Source organism: Oncorhynchus mykiss, chromosome 17 (assembly GCF_057628025.1).
Source record: "Oncorhynchus mykiss isolate SJ-2025 chromosome 17, ASM5762802v1, whole genome shotgun sequence".
Lineage (NCBI taxonomy): Eukaryota > Metazoa > Chordata > Actinopteri > Salmoniformes > Salmonidae > Oncorhynchus > Oncorhynchus mykiss.
The window spans coordinates 78230447-78252716 of NC_143038.1; the positions used below are offsets into that span (position 1 = coordinate 78230447).

Here is a 22270-nt window from a genome sequence, read left to right on the forward strand (position 1 = left end):
CACTGAACAGGTGTAATGAACACTGAACAGGTGTAGTGAACAGGTGTAATGAACAGGTGTAATGAACACTGAACAGGTGTAATGAACAGGTGTAATGAACACTGAACAGTTGTAATGAACACTGAACAGGTGTAATGAACACTGAACAGGTGTAATGAACAGGTGTAATGAACACTGAACAGGTGTAATGAACACTGAACAGGTGTAGTGAACAGGTGTAATGAACAGGTGTAATGAACACTGAACAGGTGTAATGAACAGGTGTAATGAACAGGTGAAATGAGCAGGTGTAATGAACACTGAACAGGTGTAATGAGCACTCAACAGGTGTAATGAGCAGGTGTAATGAACACTGAACAGGTGTAATGAGCACTGAACAGGTGTAATGAACAGGTGTAATGAACAGGTGTAGTGAACAGGTGTAATGAACAGGTGTAATGAACACTGAACAGGTGTAATGGACAGGTGTAATGAACAGGTGTAGTGAACAGGTGTAATGAACAGGTGTAGTGAACACTGAACAGGTGTAGTGAACAGGTGTAATGAACAGGTGTAGTGAACACTGAACAGGTGTAGTGAACAGGTGTAGTGAACAGGTGTAATGAACAGGTGTAGTGAACAGGTGTAATGAACAGGTGTAATGAACACTGAACAGGTGTAATGAACAGGTATAATGAACAGGTGTAGTGAACAGGTGTAATGAACAGGTGTAGTGAACAGGTGTAATGAACAGGTGTAATGAGCACTGAACAGGTGTAATGAGCACTGAACAGGTGTAATGAACAGGTGTAGTGAACCGGTGTAGTGAACAGGTGTAATGAACAGGTGTAATGAACAGGTGTAATGAACAGGTGTGGTGAACAGGTGTAATGAACAGGTGTAGTGAACAGGTGTAATGAACAGGTGTAGTGAACAGGTGTAATGAACAGGTGTAGTGAACAGGTGTAATGAACACTGAACAGGTGTAATGAACAGGTGTAATGAACAGGTGTAATGAGCACTGAACAGGTGTAATGAGCACTGAACAGGTGTAATGAACAGGTGTAATGAACAGGTGTAATGAACAGGTGTAATGAACACTGAACAGGTGTAATGAACAGGTGTAGTGAACAGGTGTAATGAACAGGTGTAATGAGCACTGAACAGGTGTAATGAACAGGTGTAATGAACAGGTGTAATGAACACTGAACAGGTGTAATGAACAGGTGTAGTGAACAGGTGTAATAAACAGGTGTAATGAGCAATGAACAGGTGTAATGAACAGGTGTAATGAACAGGTGTAATGAACAGGTGTAATGAACACTGAACAGGTGTAATGAACAGGTGTAGTGAACAGGTGTAATGAACAGGTGTAATGAACAGGTGTAATGAGCAGGTGTAATGAACACTGAACAGGTGTAATGAACATTGAACAGGTGTAATGAACAGGTGTAATGAACACTGAACAGGTGTAATGAACAGGTGTAATGAACAGGTGTAATGAGCAGGTGTAATGAACACTGAACAGGTGTAATGAGCACTGAACAGGTGTAATGAACGTGTTTAAAAATGACCATAACAAGCGTTCTAATCACCTGTAAACACACTGGACAGTTGAAAAAAGCACATGTACAACAAATGTAATTTCACACTTGAAAAAAGCAAGTGAAAAATTATAATTTCAAGTGTTAATAAGACGTGTCTGGGTAAGACGATTTGAACCTCTTGGCCTTCCATACAAACGCGCATCACTCGTTCCCTTACAGCCAGTATTGATCCCTCCCAAACTTTTCTCATCGGATCGACACGAATCACGTAATTCACCTATTTTGCATTCAAAACGGCGAACTTCGCCGAAAGGTGACTAGTTTGTAACCCTGGTATTCCTATATTTCTCTGCATACTTCATCTGGAAGTGTCGAGACAAGTTGTAGTCTTTCAAGACAGCGATGCTCTCTTTGCACACAGCTTTTCATGATACCTCAATAAATAAATATTTAATGTCCACTCTGTTGTAACACCCTACATTCATTGTCTAATTAAATTTTCTTAGAAATCTTTGATATTTTTTATTTTTTGCGCAAACCTAGCTTTATGTGATCTGAGCATGATTCCGCGGGCCGTATTGAATCAGGTCGCGGGCCGGGCCGCATACGCCCCCGGGCCTGTTCTATAGCATTAAGTTATCAAATCAAATTGTATTTGTTACATGCGCAGAATACAACAGGTGTAGGTAGACTTTACCGTGAAATGCTTACTTACAAGCCGTTAACCTACAACGCAGTTCTAGAAAAAGAGTTAAGAAAATATGACAAAAAATAAATATAATACACACAAGAAAATAACAAAAACAAGGCTATATACATATGGTACCGAGTCAATGGGGGTACAGGTTAGTTGAGGTAATTTGTAAAGTGACTGTGCATAGATAATATACAGAGAGTAGCAACAGTGTAAAAACAACGCAAATAGTACAGGTGGCCATTTTATTAATTGTTCAGCGGTCTTATGGCTTGTAGGTAGAAGCTGTTAAAGGAGTCTTTTTGGACCTAGACATGGCACCCCGGTACCGCTTGCTTTGCGGTAGCAAAGAGAACAGTCTATGACGTGGGTGACTGGAGTCTTCGACAATTTATTTGAGTCTTCCTCTGACACCGCCTTCCTCTGACACCGCGCTTCCTGGATGTCAGGAAGCTTGGCCACAGCTTGGCCCCACTGGGCTGTATGCACTACCCTCTGTAGCACCTTACGTCGGATACTGAGCATTTGCCGTCGGATACCGAGCATTTGCCGTATCAGGCAGTGATGGAACCGGTCAGGATGCTCTCGATGGTGCAGCTGTTGTACTTTCTGAGGATCTGAGGACCCATGCCAAATCTTTTCAGTCTCCTGAGGGGGAAAAGGTGTTGTTGTGCACTCTTCACGACTGTCTTGGTGTGTTTGGACCATGATAGTTTGTTGGTGATATGGACACCAAGGCACTTGAAGCTCTCAACCCCCTCCACTACAGCCCCGTCAATGTTAATGGGAGCCTGTTCGGCCCTCCTTTTCCTGTTGTCCACGATCATCTCCTTTGTCTTGCTCACGTTGAGGGAGAGGTGTTGTCCTGGCACCACGTGGCCAGGTCTCTGACCTCCCTATAGGCTGTCTCATCATTGTCGGTGATCAGGCCTACCACCTTTGTGGCGTCAGCAAACTTAAAGTAAGTAAACAATATATTTTTTTAAGTCTGTGCAATGTGTGTCCCTCCCCTTTGGATAACATAAAGTTGGTTTGAGGTGCCTAGGTCATGTGATCAAAGAGCTATTGAATTGTAAGGGATTTTTATAAATGTATATAAATGTTGGAATTATTTTGAGAAAACCAAAGTGTGTGCAACACGCCTCTCTATGTGACATGCTGACCACACCGCTCACGTCGCAAAAATACATTTACACATGTTATTCAATAATTGCACCCACTCTGCTCGCGCACGTCTGCGTGGCCAGGTGTTAAAATAGAACTTGGTTCTATTTGTGATGCTCAACGTGCCGCAAGTCCTGCCTCTCCCATCTCATTGGTTTTTAGAAGCATATTCAATCACATAGGTGATTGAAAGATGAGCTGAGGTCCACACTCAGTTCATCTTTGTGGTAATACACCGTAAAGTTGGTTGCCAACTGCCATATAAAGTCCAAAGAAGAAAAAGAAGCCGGAAGGTAGCAGGAGAGATGACGAGAAACAAATTTGTTTTATTGTTTTATCTGTGGATTAATTGTTGGAGTCGTTGACCTTGTGCATTTCAGGTAAAATAACAACCCAATGTTTATATCCCAGGACAAATTAGCTTGCAATAGCAAGCTAGCTAGCTAAATTGACATACATGTTTAATGTTTTTGACCTGTCCCCAAATTAATATAATTGATTCAGAGTTTGTTTTGATATTTCAACCTACATGTCCTGATAATGTCTGGTGTGGGTGAACAAAATCAACTTGTACACGTGCGTCAGCAAGTAAGGAATAATGGACAATTGAAATGAGGTTGCTAAGTCATGTGGTTGAAGAGCTATTGAAGTTTGCATATTGTGATCATGCACTTTGTGGACAGTCCCTAAATAGTTGAGTTGACGGTCCGCCAGGCTGCCTAAATCGTTGCTGTGTGATTATGAAACTCGGTTCGGAATTGGGAAAATACTTTTTTTCCTTCATAGGGAGCCTAACCTGAGACATGTAGATCAAATTGTTCGTGAGCTATTGAAGTTTGAAGGTTTGAATATTGAAACTTTAATTTAACACGGTTTTAATTTTTAGAGTAATTGCGTACCAGCTCCTCTATAAAGGAAAGTAGCCTATCACCGTCACAGATTCACAAACGGAGGCAAAAAAAGGTTGATCAAAGCAGAATGAAGGCGGGATCTGCATTGAATAGCAATGTAGTTTCCTGATTCCGTTTTGTTCACATTTATTTGCAGCTAGTCAGTCTGTGAATCTATGCGTGACAGTAGACTGTTCCAGATTGCGCAGATTGAAAATGCGCCAGCATGAATGTGCAAGATACGCTGTTCTGAGGTCATGAAAAGTAAAAAATAATTGTTTATGTCATTCATAAAGGCACACTTTAAAATATTATCAATCACTTAAAAATATACATACCAGCCATTATCGTGGTGACCCTTCAGTGCGTGTCTGTTTGTGTGTCATTATCGGAGGAGAGGGAGCGCTAGTTATCCATAGCCAATTACGCTTTAATGTCGTTGTCGCCTTTCCACAGCCTAAATAAATCTGTACCGTTGGAAAGCCCTCTATTAAACAGTAGCCATGTAACTGTGACAACATTAAAACACATTCTAAGAATAGTCTAATTGACAAATATCTTGCTGTGCATAGATTTCCCCTAAAACATGAATATTTGAACCTGATACTGCATAAACATGTCTAGTTAGATAACCTGCTTTGAAGTAGCCTGCCTTCTCCATTTGATCCCTGGTCATTAAATGAGGGAATCATTTTAGAAGACAGAAGTATTTGGTTGTGTTGTTGTAATACTTTATATCAAGGGTGGCAACCATCCTCCAGGATAGCTACTGGGTGTGCAGGCTTTTGTTCCTGCCCTGCTCTAACCACATTGTAGCCTAAACATCAACTGCTCAACAGGACCTTGATAAGCAGAATTGGGTGTTTCAGCGCTGGATCAAAAGCCAAGCCTGCACAGCCAGCAGCTCTTCAGATGGAGGGTTGACCACATGTGACTAACAGTTCAGTTCTACTTTGTGGGGGGTGAAGTGCCTTGATTAAGGGCACAACGACAGGAGATGGTAGGTCTGCATGGGATCAGACACAGCAGCCTTCCAGTGTCAATAATGCCTAGTTTTAGGCTATAACAATAGTCATGAAAATGTGTATAAACCCTTAATTAAGAGTAAATAATCAGGAGATCTCTATAGCATAATGTCATTTGTGGATTTGGGGGAACATAGCTTAATTGACCGACTTGGAAAAAGACAGCTTCTGCTCTTCTTTAATCCGAAATCAAGAGTAGATGTGATATTAATATTTATTCATTCCTAAGTTATTAATAAATCAAACAGATTGATATGATAAAAGACACATGTAGGTTATAGGAGGATTGTAATCAGAACTGTTGGCATTTCATCTCCATCATCATGTCTCGCGGTGATACGGAAACGATCTGTATTTGATCAGGTAAAGAATCGGTAAATTGTTCGATTCCGGTTGCTCGATTTCTACCAAGCTCGAGCTTGTCGGTTTGAGAGGTCCCGGGATGCCCGCTGAAACGGTTGCTCCGTTAATGACATTCATTCATCTGATGCGAGCCATCGAGGACGAACGCTGACGTAACAGATATTACAATGCAACGAGGATACATTTTATGTTGGTTTATGAGTGGCTGGATACTACAGGCACCAGGGGGCAGGAAAACAATGATGCACTTCAGGAACATTATCGACCTCTGTGCTAAATCAGGACGATAACCAACTTAATGCAAGATCAGTGGATGATGGACTTGTGGATGTAATTTAATGTCCAGCGGAACTGGCTTGCTTCGGCTTGTGGAAGATCTTCATATTGCATTTTGTTGCAGTAGAGTTGCTGCTGCCCCGTCTCTCTCCCTCCTATCCGACGTTGTTGTCAATGATCTAACATGGCGACTGTACCAGTATATTGCATCTGCAGATTACCGTACGACGTTACCCAGTTTATGATCGAATGTGACGCATGCAAGGACTGGTTTCACGGAAGGTAATTGCTTGAATATATTGTGGATGTTTTTTTGTCCGTCCACGTTGTGTTTTGTAGGATCATTTGACCATTTGACAGTATGTTGCACATTCTTTGTCGACATCTGAATTGCCAGAAGCGCGAGGCCGCTTGAAGAAGGCGGAGTTAAAAATAGACGAGTCGGTTGTGACATTTTTGTGAATAGCACCAAAACATTTAGTGAACAATATAGTCATGTAAATATGAAGGTGTGTTTGTATGATCTCGTAGTATTTTCAGAGTGTGTTTCCAGCTCTATCTCATGTGGGTGGCTACAGTAACATTGTAGGACAGAGCAGAACAGTGGGTGTCTCGATCGGACAGTAACGAGGCTACACATTTCAATCTACATCATGTTTAGCTTGTCCCGCCGTTAAACCGGGCAGTACTATGGTTTTTTATGTCTATTGTTTTATTGTTTGTCGACGTTATAAAAGCCCTGAGAAAAGAGGAGTCGTAGCTGACAATAGCCCGCTGCCCTCCAGCCAGACACTTTGAATAACTGCCCATTGATAGACGTTGCAGTGCGGGGTTGCTGTCTACATTTTCTCTGTAAAACGATCGAAATGCTTGAAGATTTTCACACCATGTATTTGAAACCAATTCTATTTTCTCAAGTGTATCAGCGAGCCAGGTTCATCAGTTTAGCCCGCCGATAATAATGGAAGTCTGCCACGTCTTTTGCTTTATTTGAAATGTTTTTACGATGTCCTTTGTACGTTTAATTGCCCAATGCAGGACAATCATCCGTCACTGATCGATCACTTTCTTTTTCGATCACTTATTGCCAACAGGCGTTTTCAAATCAGAAGAAGATATTTACGCGCGTTAACATTAACCCTTTGGTGCAAGACTACAATGTGTCATTCAGTACTACGCTGCCTGCTACAATGTCTCATCGGCTGAACGCGGGTAACACATCTTATCTTCAATCATCCATGTCAGTTGAGCGATGCGTTATTATTCGTGTGAATATCACGAAACCTGGCCGATACGAGAAATATTCAAAGTAATTAAGGTCTAGCAGTAATCTTGGCTTTGACGTTGTGTTTATGGAGGCTGTCTGTCGTAGCCTGATGGTGGCTCATTTGAAATTGTCCCTGGGTTGACACTGCTGAATCCAGGAGCCTAATAACCCAAACGGTCTCCATTATTCCCGCTTCATTATAGGGGTTTGCCATTACACTACTTTATTACTGTATTAGAAACTATGCATCAAGCCGACATACTGTACATGGCCAGCTCCTGGTCGAACTTCTCATTACAAAATCATGGCCATTAATATGGAGTTGGTCCCCCTTTGCTGCTATAACAGCCTCCACTCTTATAGGAAGGCTTTCCACTAGATGTTGGAACATTGCTGCTATAACAGCCTCCACTCTTCTGGGAAGGCTTTAATATGGAGTTGGTCCCCCTTTGCTGCTATAACAGCCTCCACTCTTCTAGGAAGGCTTTCCACTAGATGTTGGAACATTGCTGCTATAACAGCCTCCACTCTTCTGGGAAGGCTTTAATATGGAGTTGGTCCCCCTTTGCTGCTATAACAGCCTCCACTCTTCTAGGAAGGCTTTCCACTAGATGTTGGAACATTGCTGCTATAACAACCTCCACTCTTATAGGAAGGCTTTCCACTAGATGTTGGAACATTGCTGCTATAACAGCCTCCACTCTTCTGGGAAGGCTTTAATATGGAGTTGGTCCCCCTTTGCTGCTATAACAGCCTCCACTCTTCTAGGAAGGCTTTCCACTAGATGTTGGAACATTGCTGCTATAACAACCTCCACTCTTATAGGAAGGCTTTCCACTAGATGTTGGAACATTGCTGCTATTACAGCCTTCACTCTTCTGGGAAGGTTTTCCACTAGATGTTGGAACATTGCTGCTATAACAGCCTCCACTCTTCTGGGAAGGCTTTAATATGGAGTTGGTCCCCTTTTGCTGCTATAACAGCCTCCACTCTTCTGGGAAGGCATTAATATGGAGTTGGTCCCCCCTTTGCTGCTATAACAGCCTCCACTCTTCTGGGAAGGCTTTAATATGGAGTTGGTCCCCCCTCCCCTTTGCTGCTATAACAGCCTCCACTCTTCTGGGAAGGCTTTAATATGGAGTTGGTCCCCCCATTGCTGCTAAAACAGCCTCCACTCTTCTGGGAAGGCTTTCCATTAGATGTTGGAACATTGCTGCTATAACAGCCTCCACTCTTCTGGGAAGGCTTTCCATTAGATGTTGGAACATTGCTGCTATAACAGCCTCCACTCTTCTGGGAAGGCTTTCCACTAGATGTTGGGATATTGCTGCAGGGACTTGCTTCCATTCTGCCACGAGCATTAGTGAGGTCGAGCACTGATGTTGGGTGATTAGGCCTGGCACGCAGTCGGCTTTCAAATTCATCCCAAAGGTGTTCGATGGGGTTGAGGTCAGGGCTCTGTGCAGGTCAGTCCATTTCTGTATGGACCTCGCTTTGTGCAGAGGGGCATTGTCATGCTGAAACAGGAAAGGGCCTTCCCCAAACTGTTGCCACAAAGTTGGAAGCACAGAATCGTCTAGAATGTCATTGTATGCTGTAGCGTTAAGATTTCCCTTCACTGGAACTAAGAGGCCTGAACCATGAAAAACAGCTCCAGACAATTATTCCTCCACCAAACTTTACAGTTTGCACTATGCATTCAGGCAGGTAGTGTTCTCCTGGCATCTGCCAAACCCAGATTCATTTTTCGGACTGCCAGATGGTGAAGCGTAATTCATCACTCCAGCCGATGCTTGGCATTGCGCATGGTGATCTTAGGCTTGTGTGCGGCTGCTCGGCCTTGAAAAACCAATTTCATGAAGCTCCCGACAAACAGTTATTGTGCTGACGTTGCTTCCAGAGGCAGTTCGGTAGTGAGTGCTGCAACTGAGGACAGACAATTTTTACGTGCTACGGCACTCGGCGGTCTCGTTCTGTGAGCTTGTGTGGCCTACCACTTTGTGGCTGAGCCGTTGTTGCTCCTAGTCGTTTTCACTTCACAATGACAGCACTTACAGTTGACGGGGAGGCTCTAAATCTGACGAACTGACTTGTTGGAAAGGTGGCATCATATGACGGTGCATGTTGAAAGTCCCTGAGCTCTTCCGTAAGGCCATTCTACTGCCAATGTTTGTCTATGGAGATTGCATGGCGGTGTGCTCAATTTTATACACCTGTCAGCAACGGATATCGCTGAAATAGCCAAATCCACTAATTTGAAGGGGTGTCCACATACTTTTGTATATATAGTGTACCAGCCTGGAAGGGTGCATACTTATAACTGTATATATAGTGTACCTGCCTGGTAGGATGCATACTTATAGCTGTATATATAGTGTACCTGCCTGGTAGGATGCATACTTATAGCTGTATATATAGTGTACCTACCTGTCCCTCTCCCATGCTTTCCCTATCCACAGCTGTCCCTCTCCCCTGCTGTCCCTCTCACCATGCTGTCCCTCTCCCCTGCTGGCCCTCTCCCCCTGCTGTCCCTCTCACCATGCTGTCCCTCTCCACAGCTGTCCCTCTCCCCTGCTGTCCCTCTCCCCTGCTGTCCCTCTCCCCCTGCTGTCCCTCACACCATGCTTTCCCTCTCCCCTGCTGTCCCTCTCACCATGCTGTCCCTCTCCCCTGCTGTCCCTCCCCCCCTGCTGTCCCTCACACCATGCTTTCCCTCTCCCCTGCTGTCCCTCTCACCATGCTGTCCCTCTCCCCTGCTGTCCCTCTTCCCATGCTGTCCCTATCCAGAGCTGTCCCTATCCACAGCTGTCCCTCTCCCCTGCTATCCCTTTCCCCTGCTGTCCCTCTCCCCATGCTGTCCCTCTTCCCCTGCTGTCCCTCTCCCCTGCTGTCCCTCTTCCCAAGCTGTCCCTATTCACAGCTGTCCCTCTCCCCATGTTGTCCCTCTCCCCTGCTGTCCCTATCCTCTGCTGTCCCTCTTCCCATGCTGTCCCTCTCCCCTGCTGTCCCTCTCCCCTGCTGTCCCTCTCCCCATGCTGTCCTTCTCCCTTGCTGTCCCTCTCCCTTGCTGTCCCTCTCCCCATGCTGTCCCTCTCCCCCTGCTGTCCCTCTCCCCTGCTGTCCCTATCTCCTGCTGTTCCTATCCACAGCTGTGACTCTCCCCTGCTGTCCCTCTCCCCTGCTGTCCCTCTCCCCTTCTGTCCCTATCCACAGCTGTCCCTCTCCCCTGCTGGCCCTATCCACAGCTGTCCCTCTCCCCATGCTGTCCCTCTCCCCATGCTGTCCCTCTCCCCTGCTGTCCCTATCCCATGCTGTCCCTCTCCCCTGCTGTCCCTCTTCCCAAGCTGTCCCTGTTCACAGCTGTCCCTCTTCCTCTCCCCTGCTGTTCCTCTCCCCCTGCTGTCCCTCTCCCCCTGCTGTCCCTCTCCCCTGCTGTCCCTATCAACAGCTGTCCCTCTCCCCATGCTGTCCCTCTCCCCTGCTGTCCCTCTCCCCTGCTGTCCCTATCCCATGCTGTCCCTCTCCCCTGCTGTCCCTCTTCCCAAGCTGTCCCTATTCACAGCTGTCCCTCTCTCCATGTTGTCTCTCTCCCCTGCTGTCCCTCTCCCCTGCTGTCTGTCTCCTCTGCTGTCCCTCTTCTCATGCTGTCCCTATCCACAGCTGTTCCTCTCTCCTGCTGTCCCTCTCCCCATGCTGTCCCTCTCCCCTTGCTGTCCCTCTCCCCATGCTGTCCATATCCCTTGCTGTCCCTCTCCCCTGCTGTCCCTCTCCCCCTGCTGTCCCTCTCCCCTACTGTCCCTATCCCCTGCTGTTCCTATCCACAGCTGTCCCTCTCCCCTGCTGTCCCTCTCCCCTTCTGTCCCTATCCACAGCTGTCCCTCTCCCCTGATGTCCCTATCCACAGCTGTCCCTCTCCCCATGCTGTCCCTCTCCCCTTGCTGTCCCTCTCCCTTGCTGTTCCTCTCCCTTGCTGTCCCTCTCCCCTGCTGTCCCTCTCCCCATGCTGTCCCTCTCCCCTGCTGTCCCTCTCCCATGCTGTACCTTTACCCATGCTGTCCCTCTCCCCATGCTGTCCCTATCCACATCTGTCCCTTTCCCCTGCTGTCCCTCTCCCGCTCCCTGCTGTCCCTCTCCCGCTCCCTGCTGTCCCTCTCCCCATGCTGTCCCTATCCACAGCTGTCCCTCTCCCTCTCCCCATGCTGTCCCTATCTACAGCTCTCCCTCTCCCTCTCCCCATGCTGTCCCTAACCACAGCTGTCCCTCTCCCTCTCCCCATGCTGTCCCTATCCACAGCTGTCCCTCTCCCTCTACCCATGCTGTCCCTATTCACAGCTGGGTCTCTCCCCCTGCTGTCCCTGTCCCCATGTTGTCCCTCTCCCCTGCTGTCCCTCTCCCCTGCTGTCCCTCTACCCTGCTGTCCCTCTTCCCATGCTGTCCCTATCCACAGCTGTCCCTCTCCCCTGCTGTCCCTCTCCCCTTGCTGTCCCTCTCCACCTGCTCTCCCTCTCCCCCTGCTGTCCCTCTCCCCCTGCTGTCCCTCTCCCCTGCTGTCCCTATCCCCTGCTTTCCCTATCCACATCTGTCCCTCTCCCCCTGCTGTCCCTCTCCCGTGCTGTCCCTATCCCCATGCTGTCCCCCTCCCCTGCTGTCCCTCTTCCCATGCTGTACCTCTCCCCTGCTGTCCCTATCCCCTGCTGTCCCTCTCCCCTGCTGTCCCTCTCCCCTGCTGTCCCTCTCCCCTGCTGTCCCTCTCCCCTGCTGTCCCTCTCCCCTGCTGTTCCTATCCACAGCTGTCTCTCTCCCCTGCTGTCCCTATCCACAGCTGTCCCACTCCCTTGCTGTCCCTCTCCCCTGCTGTCCCTCTCCCCTGCTGTCCCTCTTCCCTTGCTGTCCCTATTCACAGCTGTCCCTCTCCCCATGTTGTCCCTGTCCCCATGTTGTCCCTCTCCCCTGCTGTCCCTCTCCCCTGCTGTCCCTCTACCCTGCTGTCCCTCTTCCCATGCTGTCCCTATCCACAGCTGTCCCTCTCCCCTGCTGTCCCTCTCCCCTTGCTGTCCCTCTCCACCTGCTCTCCCTCTCCCCCTGCTGTCCCTCTCCCCCTGCTGTCCCTCTCCCCTGCTGTCCCTATCCCCTGCTTTCCCTATCCACATCTGTCCCTCTCCCCCTGCTGTCCCTCTCCCGTGCTGTCCCTATCCCCATGCTGTCCCCCTCCCCTGCTGTCCCTCTTCCCATGCTGTACCTCTCCCCTGCTGTCCCTATCCCCTGCTGTCCCTCTCCCCTGCTGTCCCTCTCCCCTGCTGTCCCTCTCCCCTGCTGTCCCTCTCCCCTGCTGTCCCTCTCCCCTGCTGTTCCTATCCACAGCTGTCTCTCTCCCCTGCTGTCCCTATCCACAGCTGTCCCACTCCCTTGCTGTCCCTCTCCCCTGCTGTCCCTCTCCCCTGCTGTCCCTCTTCCCTTGCTGTCCCTATTCACAGCTGTCCCTCTCCCCATGTTGTCCCTCTCCCCTGCTGTCACTCTCCCCTGCTGTCCCTCTCCCCTGCTGTCCCTCTCCCCTGCTGTCCCTCTTCCCATGCTGTCCCTCTCCCCCTGCTGTCCCTCTCCCCCTGCTGTCCCTCTCCCCTACTTTCCCTATCCCCTGCTGTTCCTATCCACAACTGTCCCTCTCCCCTGCTGTCCCTCTCCCCTGCTGTCCCTCTCCCCTTCTGTCCCTATCCACAGCTGTCCCTCTCCCCTGCTGTCCCTATCCACAGCTGTCCCTCTCCCCATGCTGTCCCTCTCCCCTGCTGTCCCTATCCCATGCTGTCTCTCTACCCTGCTGTCCCTCTCCCCATGCTGTCCCTATCCACAGCTGTCCCACTCCCTCTCCCCCTGCTGTCCCTATCCACATCTGTCCCTCTCCCCTGCTGTCCCTCTCCCCTTGTTGTCTCCCTCCCCTGCTTGCCCTCTCCCCTGTTGTCCCTCTCCCCATGCTGTCCCTCTCCCCTGCTTGCCCTCTCCCCTGTTGTCCCTGTCCCCTGCTGTCCCTCTCCCCTGCTGTCGCTATCCCCTGCTGTCCCTATCCACAGCTGTCCCTCTCCCCTGTTGTCCCTCTCCCCTGCTTTCCCTCTCCCCTGCTGTCCCTCTCCCCATGCTGTCCCTCTCCCCTGCTGTCCCTATCCCATGCTGTCCCTCTACCCTGCTGTCCCTATCCACAGCTGTCCCACTCCCTCTCCCCCTGCTGTCCCTATCCACATCTGTCCCTCTCCCCTGCTGTCCCTCTCCCCCTGCTGTCCCTCTCCCTCTCCCCTGCTGTCTCTCTCCCTCTCCCCATGCTGTCCCTATCCAGAGCTGTCCCTCTCCCTCTCCCCATGCTGTCCCTATCCACAGCTGTCCCTCTCCCCATGCTGTCCCTATCCACAGCTGTCCCTCTCCGTCTCCCCATGCTGTCCCTATCCACAGCTGTCTCTCTCTCTCTCCCCTGCTGTCCCTCTCCCCTGCTGTCCCTCTCCCCTGCTTTCCCTCTCCCCTGCTGTTCCTATCCACAGCTGTCCCTCTCCCCTGCTGTCCCTCTCCCCTGCTATCCCTCTTCCCATGCTGTCCCTATTCACAGCTGTCCCTCTCCCCCTGCTGTCCCTCTCCCCATGTTGTCCCTCTCCCCTGCTGTCCCTCTCCCCTGCTGTCCCTCTCCCCTGCTGTCCCTCTTCCCATGCTGTCCCTATTCACAGCTGTCCCTCTCCCCCTGCTGTTCCTCTCCCCATGTTGTCCCTCTCCCCTGCTGTCCCTCTCCCTTGCTGTCCCTCTCCCCTGCTGTCCCTCTTCCCATGCTGTCCCTCTCCCCCTGCTGTCCCTATCCCCCTGCTGTCCCTCTCCCCTACTGTCCCTATCCCCTGCTGTTCCTATCCACAGCTGTCCCTCTCCCCTGCTGTCCCTCTCCCCTTCTGTCCCTATCCACAGCTGTCCCTCTCCCCTGCTGTCCCTATCCACAGCTGTCCCTCTCCCCATGCTGTCCCTCTCCCCATGCTGTCCCTCTCCCTTGCTGTTCCCCTCCCTTGCTGTCCCTCTCCCCTGCTGTCCCTCTCCCCATGCTGTCCCTCTCCCCTGCTGTCGCTATCCCATGCTGTCCCTCTACCCTGCTGTCCCTCTCCCCATGCTGTCCCTATCCACAGCTGTCCCACTCCCTCTCCCCCTGCTGTCCCTATCCACATCTGTCCCTCTCCCCTGCTGTCCCTCTCCCCCTGCTGTCCCTCTCCCGCTCCCCTGCTGTCCCTCTCCCCATGCTGTCCCTATCCACAGCTGTCCCTCTCCGTCTCCCCATGCTGTCCCTATCCACAGCTGTCCCTCTCCGTCTCCCCTTGCTGTCCCTCTCCCCTGCTGTCCCTCTTCCCATGCTGTCCCTCTCCCCCTGCTGTCCCTATCCCCCTGCTGTCCCTCTCCCCTACTGTCCCTATCCCCTGCTGTTCCTATCCACAGCTGTCCCTCTCCCCTGCTGTCCCTCTCCCCTTCTGTCCCTATCCACAGCTGTCCCTCTCCCCTGCTGTCCCTATCCACAGCTGTCCCTCTCCCCATGCTGTCCCTCTCCCCATGCTGTCCCTCTCCCTTGCTGTTCCCCTCCCTTGCTGTCCCTCTCCCCTGCTGTCCCTCTCCCCATGCTGTCCCTCTCCCCTGCTGTCGCTATCCCATGCTGTCCCTCTACCCTGCTGTCCCTCTCCCCATGCTGTCCCTATCCACAGCTGTCCCACTCCCTCTCCCCCTGCTGTCCCTATCCACATCTGTCCCTCTCCCCTGCTGTCCCTCTCCCCCTGCTGTCCCTCTCCCGCTCCCCTGCTGTCCCTCTCCCCATGCTGTCCCTATCCACAGCTGTCCCTCTCCGTCTCCCCATGCTGTCCCTATCCACAGCTGTCCCTCTCCGTCTCCCCATGCTGTCCCTATCCACAGCTGTCCCTCTCCGTCTCCCCATGCTGTCCCTATCCACAGCTGTCCCTCTCCCCATGCTGTCCCTATCCACAGCTGTCCCTCTCCCCATGCTGTCCCTATCCACAGCTGTCCCTCTCCCCATGCTGTCCCTATCCACAGCTGTCCCTCTCCCCATGCTGTCCCTATCCACAGCTGTCCCTCTCCCTCTCCCCATGCTGTCCCTATCCACAGCTGTCCCTCTCCCTCTCCCCATGCTGTCCCTATCCACAGCTGTCCCTCTCCCCATGCTGTCCCTATCCACAGCTGTCCCTCTCCGTCTCCCCATGCTGTCCCTATCCACAGCTGTCCCTCTCCGTCTCCCCATGCTGTCCCTATCCACAGCTGTCTCTCTCCTTCTCCCCATGCTGTCCCTATCCACAGCTGTCCCTCTCCCCATGCTGTCCCTATCCACAGCTGTCTCTCTCCGTCTCCCCATGCTGTCCCTATCCACAGCTGTCCCTCTCCCCATGCTGTCCCTATCCACAGCTGTCCCTCTCCGTCTCCCCATGCTGTCCCTATCCACAGCTGTCCCTCTCCCCATGCTGTCCCTATCCACAGCTGTCCCTCTCCGTCTCCCCATGCTGTCCCTATCCACAGCTGTCCCTCTCCGTCTCCCCATGCTGTTCCTATCCACAGCTGTCTCTCTCTCTCTCCGCTGCTGTTAAATCTAAGTTTATTTGTCACATGCGCCGAATACAACAGATGTAGACCTTACAGTGATATGCTTACTTACAAGCCCTCAACCAACAATGCATTTCAAGAAATAGAGTTAAGAAAATATTTACTAAATAAACTGAAGTAAATGATTAAATAAAAATTAACACAATAAAATAACAATGCAGTTTGAGAAATAGAGTTATAGGGGTATATACAGGGAGTACCGGTACTGAGTCAGTGTGCTGGTGAGGGTAGTCGAGGTAGTTTGTACATCTAGATAGGGGTAAAGTGACTATGCATCGATAAGAAACAGCGAATAGCAGCAGTGTAAAAACTCTGACTCCCGAGTGGCGCAGCGGTCTAAAGTAGAGGTTGACCGATTAATCGGAATGGCCAATTAATTAGGGCCATTTTCAAGTTTTCATAACAATCGGAAAACGTTATTGTTGGACACCGATTTTCAATGACGGCCTAGGAACGGTGGGTTCTGCTTTGTTCAGGGGAAGAGAACAAAACGTTTAGTATTTCAGTGAAATACGGAACCGTTCGGTATTTTATCTAACGGTTGGTAACCCTAAGTCTAAATATTCTTGTTACATTACACAACCTTCAATGTTATGTCATAATTACGTAAAATTCAGGCAAATTAGTTCGCAAGGAGCCAGGCAGCCCAAACTGTTGCATATACCCTGACTCTGCGTGCAATGAACGCAAGAGAAGTGACACAATTTCACCTGGCTAATATTGCCTGCTAACCTGGATTTCTTTTAACTAAATATGCAGGTTTAAAAATATATACTTCTGTGTATTGATTTTAAGAAAGGCATTGATGTTCATGGTTAGGTACACATTGGCGCAATGATATGCACCGCATCGATTATATGCAACGCAGGACACGCTAGATAAACTAGTAATATCATCAACCATGTGTAGTTAACTAGTGATTATGATTGATTGTTTTTTATAAGATAAGTTTAATGCTAGCTAGCAACTTACCTTGGCTTCTTACTGCATTCGCGTAACAGGCAGTCTCCTCGTGGAGTGCAATGTAATCAGGTGGTTAGAGCGTTGGACTAGTTAACAGTAAGGTTGCAAGATTGAATCCCCGAGCTGACAAGGTGAAACTCTGTCGTTCTGCCCCTGAACAAGGCACTTAACCCACCGTTCCTAGGCCGTCATTGAAAATAAGAACGTGTTCTTAACTGACTTGCCTCGTTAAATAAAGTTGTAAAAAAAAAACACAAAAAAACATCGGTGTCCAAAAATACCGATTTCCAATTGTTATGAAAACTTGAAATCGGCCCTAATTAATCGGCCATTCAGATTTAATCGGTTGACCTCTAAACAGCACATCATATAACATTATTACACCACTACATATCTACAATACAACATGTATAATACCACCATACAACAATATTACAATGTACAGAACCAGTCAAAAGTTTGAACACACCTAGGGATTTTCTTTCTTTATTTTAGAATGCCAAGAGTGTCATGGCAAAGGGTGGCTAATTTGAACAATCTCAAATTATATAATATAATTGGATTTGTTTACAACTTGTTTGGTTACTACATGATTCCATACGTGTTATTTCATAGCGTACCTTGTGTACGTGAGTGGAGAGTGCACAGTGCTAGCGCTTGTGTGCGTATGCGTGTGTCTGTACCGTTGTGTGTCTCTTCAAAGTCCCCGCTCTTCCATAAGGTGTATTTATTGATTTTTCTACATCTGATTTGACTGTTTGCATCAGTTGCCTGATGTAGAATAGACTTCCATGTAGTCATGGTTCTATGTAGAACTGTGTGCCTCCCATAGTATGTTCTGGACGTGGGGACTGTGAAGAGACCTCTGGTGGCATGTCTTGTGGGGTATACATGGGTGTCTGATCTGTGTGTTAGTAGTTTAAACAGACCTCTGGTGGCATGTCTTGTGGGGTATGCATGGGTGTCTGATCTGTGTGTTAGTAGTTTAAACAGACCTCTGGTGGCATGTCTTGTGGGGTATGCATGGGTGTCTGAGCTGTGTGCTAGTTGTTTAAACAGACCTCTGGTGGCATGTCTTGTGGGGTATGTATGGGTGTCTGAGCTGTGGGCCAGTAGTTCAAACAGGCAGATCGGTGCATTCAACATGTCAATACATCATTCTCTTCATGGTGATGTATCCTGAATAGGTTCATAAAGGTAGAGACATTTAATATGCGCTTTTGAATGTCTGAGTACTATTCTACACACTGGCTATTATTCTAATGAGCTCCGCCCCCAAACAAGACCACATTTGATTGGTCCAGACCGGACCAAATCTATAACAATCTATAACAATCATAGATGTCTATATTTCACAAGTTTGGACATTACAGCACATCACAGTATAATATTACAGTTCTGAGCTCTACTGAACTGCACTCTACTGTACTCTACTCTTTCAATGAGACAGACTGTCCAGGTGAAAGCTGTCACTTGTTAAATCCACTTCAATCAGTGTAGATGAAGGGAAGGAGACAGGTTAAAGAAGGATTTTATAAGCCTTGAGACATTTAACCTTTATTTAACTAGGCAAGTCAGTTAAGAACAAATTCTTATTTACAATGACGGCCTAGGAACAGTGGGTTAACTGCCTGTTCAGGGGCAGAACGACAGATTTTTTACCTTGTCAGCTCGTGGATTCGATCCAGCAACTTTCCGGTTACTGGCCCAACCACAAGGCTACCTGCCGCCCCAGACGTGGATAGTGTATGTGTGCCATTCAGATTGAAGTTCCTTTGAACGGGGTATGGTGCCAGGCGAACCAGTTTGACTATGTCAAGAACTGTAACGCTGCTGGGTTACATTATCCTGTGTGTATTAAGAATGGTCCACCACCCAAAGGACATCCAGCCAACTTGACACAACTGTGGAAAGAACTGGGGTCAACATGGACCAGCATCCCTGTGGAACGCTTTCCTCACCTTGTAGAGTCCATGTCCTGACGAATTGAGGCTGTTCTGAGGGCAAAAGGGGGGGGGGGGGGGGGGTGCAACTCAATAGTAGGAAGGTGTTCCTAATGTTTTGTACACTTAGTGTATAGTGTTGGTTTTAGTTGGCAGTGGTCTTTACGTCAACATTAATGTGTTTTGATGTATTTCTGATACGTTTTAAGACTTTTTCTGGTAGATGTTTTTCAATATCCCTTTTCCATTTGTTTATCTAGAAATCAAAGCCTTTAATTATTTCTCATTTTTAGGATGGAAAATTCTAGGTTCTTAGCTTTCATTTCACACCAAATAAAACTTCACATATTGGTACTCATGGGTCCTTTTACATGCAAATGACCTTATTTAACAAAGCAGACTGTATTGGCACATGGTTATTCATACTGCAGGCCAGGGAGAGTTCTGATGGGGGTCAGGTTATTGGTTATTATTGGAATCCAACAGGAAAATCTGCAGAGTTGGTGCAATAATACGGAGACATGTAGTCTGAGTTTCAGCTGTATCCATGTAGTCTGTGTTTCAGTTGTATCCATGTAGTCTGTGTTTCAGCCGTGTCCATGTAGTCTGTTTCAGCTGTATCCATGTGGTCTGTGTTTCAGCTGTATCCATGTAGTCTGTGTTTCAGTTGTGTCCATGTAGGCTGTGTTTCAGCCGTGTCCATGTAGTCTGTGTTTCAGCTGTATCCATGTAGGCTGTATTTCAGCTGTATCCATGTAGTCTGTGTTTCAGCTGTATCCATGTAGTCTGTTTCAGTTGTATCCATGTAGTCTGTGTTTCAGTTGTGTCCATGTGGTCTGTGTTTCAGCTGTGTCCATGTAGTCTGTGTTTCAGTTGTATCAGTTGTATCCATGTAGTCTGTGTTTCAGCTGTGTCCATGTAGTCTGTGTGTCAGTTGTATCCATGTAGTCTGTTTCAGTTGTATCCATGTAGTCTGTTTCAGCTGTATCCATGTAGTCTGTTTCAGCTGTGTCCATGTAGTCTGCCATGTAGTCTGTGTTTCAGTTGTATCCATGTAGTCTGAGTTTCAGCTGTATCCATGTAGTCTGTTTCAGCTGTGTCCATGTAGTCTGCCATGTAGTCTGTGTTTCAGCCGTATCCATGTAGTCTGTGTTTCAGTTGTATCCATGTAGTCTGTTTCAGCTGTATCCATGTAGGCTGTGTTTCAGCTGTGTCCATGTGGTCTGTGTTTCAGCCGTGTCCATGTAGTCTGTGTTTCAGTTGTATCCATGTAGTCTGTGTTTCAGCTGTATCCATGTAGTCTGTGTTTCAGCTGTATCCATGTAGTCTGTGTTTCAGCTGTGTCCATGTGGTCTGTGTTTCAGCTGTATCCATGTAGTCTGTGTTTCAGCTGTATCCATGTAGTCTGTGTTTCAGTTGTGTCCATGTGGTCTGTGTTTCAGCTGTATCCATGTAGTCTGTGTTTCAGCTGTATCCATGTAGTCTGTGTTTCAGCTGTATCAGTTGTATCCATGTAGGCTGTGTTTCAGCCGTGTCCATGTAGTCTGTGTTTCAGTTGTATCCATGTAGTCTGTGTTTCAGCTGTGTCCATGTAGTCTGTGTTTCAGCTGTATCCATGTAGTCTGTGTTTCAGCTGTGTCCATGTAGTCTGTGTTTCAGTTGTGTCCATGTGGTCTGTGTTTCAGCTGTATCCATGTAGTCTGTGTTTCAGCTGTGTCCATGTGGTCTGTGTTTCAGCTGTATCCATGTAGTCTGTGTTTCAGCTGTGTCCATGTAGTCTGTGTTTCTCTCTGTTTCAGCCGTGTTAATTGTTCCAGCTAGGGTTGGGCAATATTACGATTATCCGGATATCGATAAGTTATTCAAAAAAGTTATTTTAGAATAACCTAAAAACATGAGAGCCAGGCTTGATGTTATAATAAGAGAGGTAGAAGAAACAATAGCAAGATATGATTATTGATTACTCAAATTATTATTGATTTATTACTACCACTGCACTGCTGTTCAGTGATTATTGATTACCATTAGTATTTGATCTATTTCTCATGCTACTGGTCACTGCATTTGGAAAGTATTCAGACTCCTTCACTTTTTCCTCATACAGTTTTTCCCCCCTCATCAATCTACACACAATACCCTATAATGACAAAGCAAAAACAGGTTTTCAGAAATTTGTGCAAATATATATATATATTCTTGGGTATGATGCTACAAGCTTGGCACACCTGTATTTGGGGAGTTTCTCCCATTCTTCTCTGCAGATCCTCTCAAGCTCTGTCAGGTTGGATGGGGAGCGTCGCTGCACAGCTATTTTCAGGTCTCTCCAGAGATGTTCGATCGGGTTCAAGTCTGGGCTCTGGCAGGGCCACTCAAGGACATTCAGAGACTTGTCCCGAAGCCACTTCTGCATTGTCCCGGCTGTGTGCTTAGGGTCGTTGTCCTGTTGGAAGGTGAACCTTCACTCCAGTCTGAGGTCCTTAGTGCTCTGGAGCAGGTTTTCATCAAGGATCTCTCTGTACTTTCATCCGTTCATCTTTGCCTCGATCCTGACTAGTCTCCCAGTCACTGCCGCTGAAAAACATCCCCACAGCATGATGCTGCAACACCATGCTTTACCGTAGGGATGGTGCCAGGTTTCCTCCAGACGTAATGCCTGGCATTCAGGCCAAAGAGTTCAATCTTGGTTTCATCAGACCAGAGAATCTTGTTTCTCATGGTCTGAGAGTCTTTGGGTGTCTTTTAGCAAACTACAAGCAGGCTGTTATGTGCCTTTTACTGAGGAGTAGATTCCATTTGGCCACTACCATAAAGACCTGATTGGTGGAGTGCTGCAGAGATAGTTGTCCTTCTGGAAGATTCTTCTATCTCCACAGAGGAACACTGGTGCTCTGTCAGAGTGACCATTGGGTTCTTGGTCACCTCCCTGACCAAGGCCCGTCTCATGTTTGGCTGGGCGGCCGGCTCTAGGAAGAGTCTTGGTGGTTCCAAACTTCTTCCATTTAAGAATGATGGAGGCCACTGTGTTCTTGTGAACCTTCAATGCTGGATAAATGTTTTGGTATCCTTCCCCAGATCTGTGCCTCGACAAAATCCCCTCTCTGGGTTTAAGGACAATTCCTTCGACCTCATGGCTTGGTTTTTGCTCTGACATGCACTGTCAACTGTGGAACCTTATATAGACAGGTGTGTGCCTTTCCAAATCATGGCCAATCAATTGAATTTACCACAGGTGGACTCCAATCAAGTTGTAGAAACATCTCAATGTTGATCAATGGAAACAGGAGGCATCAGAGCTCAATTTCAAGTCTCATAGCAAAGGGTCTGAACACTTATGGAAATAAGGTAGTTCTATTTTTTTTATTATTAGTACATTTGCTAACCTTTCTAAAAACCTGTTTTCACTTCGTCATTATGGGGTGTTGTGTGTAGATTGATGAGGAAACAAATAAATGTTATCCTTTTTAGAATAAGGCTGTAAAGTAACAAAATGTGGAAAAAGTAAAGGGGTCTGAATACTTTCCGAAGGCACTGTATATTCTATCATTA

At 48.0% G+C, this 22270-nt stretch overlaps 1 protein-coding gene across 4 annotated transcripts in view; it reads left to right on the top strand.

Moving 5' to 3' along the window:
- Positions 1-4072: 4072 nt before the first annotated feature.
- The window catches only part of phf2 (PHD finger protein 2), a 132502-nt gene continuing 114304 nt past the window's right edge, over positions 4073-22270 (top strand). For 3 of the 4 annotated variants that reach the window (XM_090206524.1, XM_090206526.1, XM_090206528.1), the window contains exon 1: positions 5185-6220. In XM_090206524.1, the coding sequence (XP_090062650.1) occupies positions 6123-6220 (98 nt within the window). In that variant the 5' untranslated portion in view covers positions 5185-6122. Of the gene's footprint in view, positions 6221-22270 lie in introns of all 4 variants that reach the window. The other variant, XM_090206527.1, reaches the window with a different exon arrangement.